The following is a 10,608-nucleotide window of genomic DNA, read 5'->3' as shown; positions in this document are numbered from 1 at the left end:
TCAAATATGCTCTCTCTTAATAGTTGAGGTTAGATCTACCTTTGTCACTAGATTAGATTTATTCTTATTGACTAACAACAGAAACATTTCAATACATGAGCTTCTTTTATGAAAGAAAAATGTCAAATTTATTCTTAAACTAAGCGAGATTTTACATGATGTCAAATTTATTCATAGCTAACAAAATTTGGATCATTTTGCATAATTCAAGAAAAAACATTAAACTTTTGTTGGCTCATGTGTTGAAAAGCTTATGTGGTCAATTAGATAGTAAGTATTATTAAGAGCAAATCTTGCTAGTTTTGATGCGGCAAGATAAATTTGACTTCAATTATTATAAAGTTAAAAAAAAATCTGGATAAGCTTGCAAAGGTCAAGGGCAAATTTAACCTTTTTATATTTAAGAACTTCGTTAGGAGACACTTGATATAAAAGTTTATTTTTATACATTAAAAAAAATAAAAAATCACATGTGAAACTCTACTCTCACAGCACTCATTTAAAAGGATATTTTTACATATATATATATTTGATTTACATGTTTTAAAAAATTACTTAAACTCCCATGTCAAACATGAATCAGAGGGAAAAGAATAATTACCAGTAGAGTGAAAAATCATTAGTGCTATATTTTTACTGCTTTGAATTAAATGTAATTACTCTATTGTAAAGTTTACAACCAAGAGAAAATTAGCTAGAAGAATAATATTCCCAAACTCTCTTGACATTCTTATACTTTTTTTTTTAATTTCTACATATACATCAAATTAAGATCGATGCATAATCCGATCCAATCCAATCATTTGGTTTCCAAAGTTCTATAGTCCAAAAGACCATTGGTCTTCAAGCCCAAAAAGTCATAACCAGCCATAATGTTCATACTTACAATATTATTACTCCATCCATTTCCATTACTTTCACTACCGCAACTGCAATCTTTACTATTTTGAATTCCCAAACTACATGTAAAACATAAAGAGCTTGAACGTTGATGATGATGTTGTTGATGATGTGGAGGACTAATTCTGAGTTCAAGATTTAAGTCAGGAAGACATGATGACTTTTCTTGAATTTTTTCATTATTATCTGATTCTTTGCTCGTTTCAATGAATTCGGTTTTGATATTTATCATCTCATCTTGTTGATCAATATCTTTAATATTTTCATGAGCAGCAGCAAAAGTAATGGTTGTCACTTTTGGTATTGTAGTAGGATCGTTGATTGATCGATGTGTTGTTGGATCAATACCTCGACTCAAAAGCTTTCTTTTTATATGTGTGTTCCAATAATTCTTTATCTCGTTATCTGTTCTTCCTGGTAATCTTCCTGCTATAAGAGACCACCTATCATAAGGAAACAAAGACGTAATTAGTACTAGTGATCTAGTATAATCATCTCATCTAAAAATTTAATCTGATCAAATTTAAATTTTGAATCTATCTGAGCTCGTTAAAGGTTTAACAAGTAGGACAAAATAAAATAAGATAGAAATGTTAAACATACTTGTTTCCAAGGAGGCTATGGAGTTTGATAATAAGTTCATCTTCTTCTTCAGTAAAGTTACCACGTTTAAGGTCAGGTCTCAAGTAATTAATCCATCGGAGACGACAACTTTTGCCACATCGGAGAAGTCCAGCAGCTTTAGGAAGAGACCTCCAACAACCTTCACCATGAGTTCTAATGTAAGAAATAAGTCTTTCATCTTCTTCTTTAGTCCATGCTCCTTTGTTTGTATGTGCCTTCTCACAACAGGGTGACCTTCCCATTTAGACAATTACTTAAGAAACTATACCTTTTTTTTTGTTGCAAAGTGTGATATACTAATTGAGAGAAGGATAATGGAAGTTTTTTGGCTTTGTTGTGATGCTTGAGAATCAAAGCCTGCCTTTTTTAAGTCTTGAAGTGGGGTTATATAAGCTTTTGACTCAATAGATAAAAGAGACTCCCTTGTGGGGGAGGGGTGGGGTGGGGGGAGGGGGTAGTGAAACTAATTGCTTCTAGATGTGAGTTGGTGAGACAGGTTTGTGGGAGTGGCTGATCTGATGGGCATTCTCTCATTTAAATATAATATTTGCATCAACATTATCATGACTATATATTTACGTGTGTAATTTTATATCTCGATCGAAAATAGTCTCTTTACCCCTTAGAAGATGAGGTAAAGTTTGTTACATTCTATTTCACCAGACTTCATTTATGAGAATTACACACTAAGTATATTGTCATTAATGATCTTTTATGGAAGATTAAATTGCACTGATCATACGAAAAATCATTTTAACTGTCACTGAATATATAATATAAATCAAATTATTGAGCCAAGCACATGAATTTTTTTTCGATATGGGTGCTGGCGAGATTCAATCTCAGGACTTTTGCCTCCTCTAATACCATGTTAAAGTGTGTGATCATCTCATCTGATTGAATCTCATCGTCATTCATATAAAAAAAATCCACGTCATTGATCCATGAAAAGGAATCAGACCCACACATGACAGACACATTAAAAATACAATTAACTAATAAAAATATATTCTAACAGCTTAAACTTTTAAATAATATAATCACACGCTTCAATACTAACTAAAATTTACTAATAATACAAAAGATATACATATACTAAAGAGTGATAATAATTGGAAGAGTAAAAGTGAGAAACTCATTAACTATGAGGTAGGTATAAAGGGGCCAGGAGTGTGATTTGATTTAATTTGTCTTTCTTTTTCGTTTCTGTCCAAACTCTGAACAACCTGTTATTAATTATTTAGCTAACCCAACCATATGGGCAACATGTACCACAATTATTAACTCTACCAATATTAATTAATTTTATTGTTTATATTGAACTAACAACCTTATCGGATTTTATTAATTTATATATGGTGCTCGATCAATCTAGTCTAGATAAATTCTACACTTTTTACCGCACAGATCACAAAAGAAAGTATATCATCACACATCAATGATCAATCAAATTGTACTAACTATGAATTAATAATTTTATTACGAACACGCTCCAACTAAAAAGATATTTAGTGATAATATTTATTGCCATTAAAATATTTAGCGGTAATTAAGTTAATGTAATTACATTAAGAATCGCTAAAGTATTTAAGTGTTGATTGCAAATATTCATATTTATTATTATTTCTACTTAAATATATTAATTGTTGCTAAATTCTTTATTTGTTATAGTGACGTGTGACATGTTCCAAAAATAAATTGACTGTAGTTGAAATATTTTTTACATTTAACTTATATATTCTGATAGTCGATAAAATATAAAAGTTCTTCTGCACCATTATTGTATAGAAGTTATAAACTCTTTTTGTTTTCATTTATAATTTAGTAATAATGATATCTGGTAAGTTAGTTGTAGCGAGCGTTTGGTGAAGAATTGGGCGATGTGCTTTTGGTTTACAATTTTTTACTAATTATAATAATTAATATAAGTGTTAGATGATAAGATATGGTTGGAGGTGGGGGAGTTTTTCTTCTTCTTCATTATATTGGTATTCTAGCAAACAAGCAAACTAGAATTGAGAGAGATTGAGTTTGTGTGTGTTGCAAGAGTTTCTAGAAGACATAATATTAAGCGGGAGGCGAAACTAGAAGTTCAATTTGATGGGTTTTGAATTTTATAATGATAATTTTAAGTGATATATTATAATTGAATTTTAAATTTAATATTTGTATATATTTAATAAATTCATTAATACAAATATATCGTTTAAATAAAATCAACTAAATTCGACCAACTCACATACGAGCTACTAGTCCCGACTCTTTACTACTAAGTGGAGTAATAGGAGAAGAAAAAGAAGCAAAGAAAATTTGAAGGAAAAAAGATTGAGTGTGGGGTGTGATGGTAGTTGCTCATGGGGTTTGTTTCACCTTCCACTTCTCTCTTTTTATTTGTTTCCTCTCTTTGCTTAAAGAGTGTAAATAATTATATAAATTATCAATGTAAAAAGAATTATATAATCTTTAAAAATAAAATATATTATTTGTTATAATGATACGTAAAAATACTTTATACTGACGATGTATATAATTTAAACTCAGACACTCCTATCACAAACCTTGTGGTTCAAGTTTTGGCAACAATGTAGGGTTAATATAGTGGAGGAGGGTTGTTGTTTATTCACTTTTTGTTGTTCTTTTTTTTTTTTTTGCTATATGATAAAGTATATAAGTATTATTTACCTCCCTACTTGGATTTTTCTTGTTTTGTTTTTTTAAGCACCCACCACCACAAACATAATGTCCTCTATGTTTGAAAACAACTTTGATAACAACTCGTACCTATGAATGAAAGTTCCTAAAACCTTTTCCATTATCTTGGCTTTGATGGCTTGAAAGAGAAAGAATTAAAGAGAGAGATGTCCACTTGTCTAGTCTCATATGTGTAATTTTACCTACTCGTTTCACCTTTTGAGTCATATTCTAATTAAAGAAGGGGCTCCCCACCTCTTTAATTATCTCTGCGTGATCATTTTTACTGGTTCAGTATTCTATTTATCTTTTTAATATGATAATTATTTTTTTACTTATTTCTCAAAATCTAAAATTATATATTAATTAACGTAAGTATTATAGTAAAATACTCATATTAATCATTATCCATTAAGAAAAATGCATGTAAAATCCAAAATGAACCAGTAAGAGCGAGCGGAGGGTTGCAATACACATGAATTTTATTACCACACTTACCTCTAATTATAAGTATACCATATAAAATATGATTGACTTTCATGAAATTATTACTACTTGATACTAAAAAGTGGCTACATTTCAATGATATGGAATTAAATTTAAAATAAAATATTTATTTTAAAATTCAAATTTAATTGGCTATTTCTCTGTTAGTTTGATCCTATCTAACATCCAAGCATTAATTTCTTGTGTCCTTTCTTTAACTCCCCCACCCCACCTTCCACCAAAGTAAGTTGTGTTAGGTACATTTATAGAGAGTAAAGTAAGTTGGTGCTCCCTCAAATCGATCTTTCCCTTTCCTCACTAATGGGGGATACAAAAGAAGAGTGTTGAAAATGAGTAAATAACATTTATTTGTTCATAAATATCGAGGCAAGAGGGTGGATGAACTTACATGCATCATTGGTTAAGGAAAGGGGCCTTAGCTCATCTGAAATCAGTACTTTCGATATGACATATAAATTTATATGTTAAAATTCAATAAGCAGTAGAAAATGTTTTAAAGTTATGAGTTTTGAAAGAATAATTCTATGACTCTCTCTAGTATAATATAAACGAATAGTATTGATATTTTTTTTATTTACATAAATCCTACTAATTTAGGAGTTAATTATTTAGATACATTATATTTTGCAATATTACATATCTTATCATATTTTGGTACCTCCAGATACATCCATATACATGTATCTCAAATAAATGGGATCAAAAATAGATATAATTTGTTCTAGTTACATTGCATTCAAGTGGATTCTCATGTATCTGAGATACATAACAAATCTCAACCGCCTCCCTCATCTAGATCTCTCCCACCCCACTCGCCACTCTCACATCTATCTGGTATTCTAGATATATACGAATCACACCAGCTACATGTATTATATGTATCCGATCATATAATTCACATGTATCTGAGATACACACGAATCTCGCTCGCCTCTCTTCCTATTTTTTTTATTATTATTATAGTTATTATTGGAGAGGAGAGGAGACATGAATCGTGAAAGAGAAGTGAGGGTAGGCAAATAATAAGGTACGAGCCAACTCATATGGTTGTGGATATCATGTGCTTAATTAGGTATGCACAACAAGACTCGTGTGGCTGTCCTAAAACATCCTTACCTACCTACCTACCTCTTCACTTTCTGTATCTCTTCCCATGTGATACTCCTAATTTTTTTGATTTTTTTAAAAAAATTGGGTGAGTGGACCTAGAATGGGAGAGGCCAAAATATTATTTTAAATAAAGATAAAGAGAACTTTTGATGAAATTAGAATTCTACACTACGTAAAGTTAATATTCCCAGATTCAATAATATATAGGATCCTGAGTTTGGCAGAATCAGGTGCTTTGAAATTGAACATAACGCGTATGTGCAAAAAAACGAGTATGGATAGAGTTGTTATCAAGATTTAAAGTATAATAGGATCGATCGAAGACTTATGCTGATCGTTTGTACCACGTAAAAGGATTATATTAAAGAATAGCTAGTTACTAATACTGTTGAATAGTGATTTTTTGAAATAAAATTTTGTGTATTTGAAAGTCTGTGATTGTAAATATTTATTTATAAAAAGAACATAGAGATATGTGATTTATCAATGTGGCGTGTTAAGATACTCTGATATCTTGTTTATGAACTATAATTTGTTAATTTGATAAGAGTTATGTAAGTATTGAGAATTTTTTTTGATATTTTTCGCAATTTGTGGGGTATATATATTTATGAAGAAAACACAATTTAAATTTTTTTAATTACATATCTAAATAAAATTTTAATTTCATATTATATGTCCAAACACACTCCTAATTTATTTATTTTTAAGTGAAGGTAGTGACAATTGAAGCCGATGAAAACAAGAAGAGACTAAGGGTGTGTTTGGTATGAAAATGTTTTCCAATTTTCTCATGTTTGGTTGGCAGAAATGTTTTGGAAAATGAAAATGAATTCCCTTAAAAAAGTAAGGAAAACATTTTCCAAAATTATTTGAACCTCACACCTCAATTTTCCATCCTAATTAACTTAAGTCTAGAGTGTCGATTCTCAATACTAATTTTATACCCAACTCCTGATTCTCAATCGAGATCCGACTCTTGACCTCAATTCGAGACCCAACTCCTGAGTTTGGATTGAGCAGGGTCAGATCTGGAATCACGTGTTGGGATAAGTTTTCGAGTTAGGTGTTGGGGTTAGATGTTAGGGTCTAATGTCAAAGACGGTCCCATTTTGAAAGTTGGGTCCTAGGTGAGAGTCAGGTCTCGATTCGAAATCGTATCTCGATTCGAGTGTTAATGTCAGTCAGGGTTTGGAAATCAAAAGTCGAGTGTTGATGTCAAGGTTGGATCAAAGTTCGGGATTGGGGTCGGAGTCAGGTCTCAAGTCGAGGTGGGGGTCGAGTTTCGGGTTGGGTTTGAGGTCGGGATTAGGTCTTAGGTTGGGGTCGGGTCAAGATTGAGGTCGGATCTCGGTTCAGGGTCGGGGTTGGGTCTCGGGTCAAGATCGGGTCTTGGGTTTTGGGTCAGGATCAGGTCTTAGTTCTCGAGTCAAGGTTGGGGTCGGGTCTCAGGTCAGGGCGGGGTTGATTTCGGGTCGGTGACGATTTCGGGTCGTGGTCAAATTTCGGGGCGGGGCAGGTTTCAGGTCAGAATCTAGTGTTGGGTCGATGTCGGGGTTAGATGTCGCATCAATTATCGAGATTGGGTTTTAGGTTAGAAACTATTTTTTCGGAAAAGTATTTTCTACCTAAAAAAAAAAAATATTTTAAAAAATATATATTTTTCATTCACTAATCGTACACTAGAAAAAAAAATTCAATACTTCTTTCTAGAATTTTATTTTATTATTTCTGTCAATTTTTTCTTTTAGCTTGGACATGGCTCTCACCTCATTTAATTAAAATATGCATGGCCTTCCTTCTTTTTTCGTTTTCGATTATTTTCCTGTTTTTGTGTCAATTCTGATAAATAATAAGGGGTGTTAAAACTTAACTTATACAAATACGATCCACCTAATCCCCAAATATTTAAGGAAGGTTACACATTTGATCATCAAGCAACAAGAAATAATTAAATTTGCTAATATATGTATATTATGTAAAAATATGTATATTAATTTTAATATATAAAAATATACATTCATCGATTATTATTTTGATGGACGGCTATTCAATATAAAAAATGAAAAAATTTCATAGATATAAAATAAACTAATTTCATTTGCATCAAATATGATGTAATGACCCGAAAGGTCATTTTGGTAATTTTTCGTGGAAATGACTATTTTGCCCTTTCGGTAGTTGCCCCGAGTCCCATGTTTTGTGGTTGTAAAGTTGGTTTGAGGAAAAGTTGGTAAAAAGTTGAGTTTTTGAGAAGTTGAGTTTTTATGAGTTAAAGTTGGTTAAAAAGTGCTTTTTCGAGTCATTTGGAGTTTCGGGACTCGGATCGGATTTCCGTCGATTCCGACAGTTTTAGAATGTCGAAACGGGTCTGTGTGAAGTTACGGAGTCGAATTTGGAGTTGAAACGAAGAATTGAGGTCCTAAGTTGCTAAAGTTGTGAAATTTTGATAAAGAGTTGACTTTGGTCAACATATGAGGTTCCGAGGCTCAGATTGAAATTCCGAGAGTACCGTTGGTTTCGGGAGGCGATTCTAAGTCTAGAATGAGTCTTGGTTGAATTTTTAGACGCTCCGTTTGAGTTTCGAATTTTTTTGGCGTTAAACTAGTTTCTTAGCATCTTATTGAATTTCGGGTCAAGGAGTCCTCGAATTCAAATTCCGACGGTTCCATTGAGTCCGGAACGTCGAATTTAGTGGGGGTACATATTTAGTTTGTGTGCACGAGATTCCGAACGAATCCCGAGGGTCCAACGGGGACTTAAACTTTGGTTTTAAAATTGTGTGCAGCTGCTGTGTATTTTAGCTGCAACAGCAGTTTCTTCCCCTTTTTTTAAAAGCCAAAAACAGTAGTCATTTTCCCCCAACTTGAAAAATACCCATTTCTCCATTTTTAGACTTTGAGAGCTCAAAAATAGGTGATTTCAAGTGGGTTTTCGCAAGGAATTCATTAGGTAAGTTATTTCCAACTTATATCTTTGATTTCCATCGATTATTTATGGATTTTAACATCAAAATTTGAGATCTCAACTGAAAAATTTGGGGGTTTTTGCCTAATCCGAATTTAATAGAAAATTTGAGTTTGTGAACTCATTTCAACTCCTTTTTCGAAACGGTTTTCACTATTGGATTCTAAATTTCTTGGGGAACATTTTTCACAAAAAATTTCCAGATTTCGAGAATATTTTTCGGAACGAGATTTTTTTGACCATTTTACCCTTTTCTCCAAATTTCACAATATTGGTGTTGTTAGATTCGTATTGATTGTGAGATTCCATTTATGAATAGATTGTGGTGATTTGGAGCGTGCTCGGAAGGGTAAAACTCAAATTTGAGTTACTAGTTGAAGTGTTTTGAGGCAAGTGGCTTCTAAACTTTGTTAAACTCTTAGACTACACATGACTACTTTCCTAATTGTGTTGGGGAGTAATGGGGATTGAGGATAAGTTTTATTTGTTGATTGAAATTGTTGTAATTGAAAGATGGGGAATAAAACGAGCTAAATGTGTTATATGTGACTTGAATTTGTTGAATAAGTCATGTGATAACTGATATTGAGGGGATAGAAGAACATGAGTAGGCTATGATTAATACAGACGATGTGTAATACTATGATGTGGTTGTGATTGAGACAGATGATGTGTAATACTATGATGTGATCGTGATATGGTTGTGATTGAGACAGATAATGTGTAATACTATGATGTGATCGTGATATGATTGTGATTGATGACATGTGCATATTCATTATTCATCCCAAGTATGAACTATCTGTTGCATGAGTTCTGAGACACTGATATGAGGACGGATGGATATAAGACACAGTCGAGACTAGCTCCGGCTAGCGATTTGGATGCCGATGGGATCTGGTTCCGGCGGTGATACATGGTCCATGTGTGGCCCCCATGGGTTCTGATTTGAGTATTCAGCGCGGTCTGATTACGTCAACAGATGTGTATCTTAGGACAGACATGCATCACGACTACATGACATCATTATTGCATTTGCATCGCATTTGACTTCATCTTTGTCTGTGGTGTGTGGATTTTTCCTATTTGCCCCTCTTCATGTGATATATGATCTATTTGCTCTTACATGAGGATATGAGATTGATGTTGAGACACTGTTAGATATATCTGTTGATTATGAATTGTGTAGTATAGGTTGTTGGTTCGCTGTTAGAATGAAGTTTCGGTGGTTCGGTTGGGATTGAAAGGAGTTGTTTGTAGCTGCTAGTTTAGCTTAGCTTAGTGTTACTTGCGAGTACCTGTTGCTTTTGGTACTCACCCTTGCCTCTACACAATTGTGTAGGTTGACAGCTCTATCAGATCCGACTTATTACTCATCTTCAGATTAGAGCTTCCAGACTTACTTGAGAGGTAGCGGTTCATTCCAGACGTGCCCTCAAGTTATCTATATTTATTGTTCTGTTCTATTCTAGAACTTTACTATGAGACTTGTATATTTTATTCAGATTCTGTATTAGAGGTTTGTACATGTGACAACCAATTCTGGGGTTATGTTGAGTTTATTTAAAGACTTCCGCTTATCTTTCTATCTTATTCTTGTTTTATAAATTCTATATCGTCGGGTTTTTGGGTGTTAGGCTGACGTGTCCGGTGGGGTTTGGGCACGTGCCATCACATCTGGTTTTGGGGTGTGACATATAAGTTTTCATCTACATATAAAATAGCTTAGAATTAGCGATACAAACAACAAACAATATTTTCAATAAAGTGGTCATATGTATATGTAGGGGTGTACATGACCGGGTTGGT

At 32.9% G+C, this 10,608-nt stretch overlaps 1 protein-coding gene across 1 annotated transcript; it reads right to left on the bottom strand.

Moving 5' to 3' along the window:
* Nucleotides 1-630: 630 nt before the first annotated feature.
* On the bottom strand, nucleotides 631-1,883 carry LOC125840016 (MYB-like transcription factor 4). Its single transcript, XM_049518994.1, has 2 exons — nucleotides 1,504-1,883; nucleotides 631-1,343 (listed from the first exon to the last, which is right to left on the bottom strand). Exons 1-2 carry the CDS (start codon nucleotides 1,764-1,766, stop codon nucleotides 800-802), a joined length of 807 nt encoding a protein of 268 aa, XP_049374951.1. The 5' UTR covers nucleotides 1,767-1,883; the 3' UTR covers nucleotides 631-799.
* Between the last annotated feature and the right edge of the window lie 8,725 nt (nucleotides 1,884-10,608).

The sequence above is a fragment of the Solanum verrucosum genome, unplaced genomic scaffold, assembly GCF_900185275.1.
Source record: "Solanum verrucosum unplaced genomic scaffold, falcon-dt-bn FXZP01000177.1, whole genome shotgun sequence".
Lineage (NCBI taxonomy): Eukaryota > Viridiplantae > Streptophyta > Magnoliopsida > Solanales > Solanaceae > Solanum > Solanum verrucosum.
Note: the sequence above shows the minus strand (reverse complement) of the source record. Positions and strands in the feature narration are given on the sequence as shown.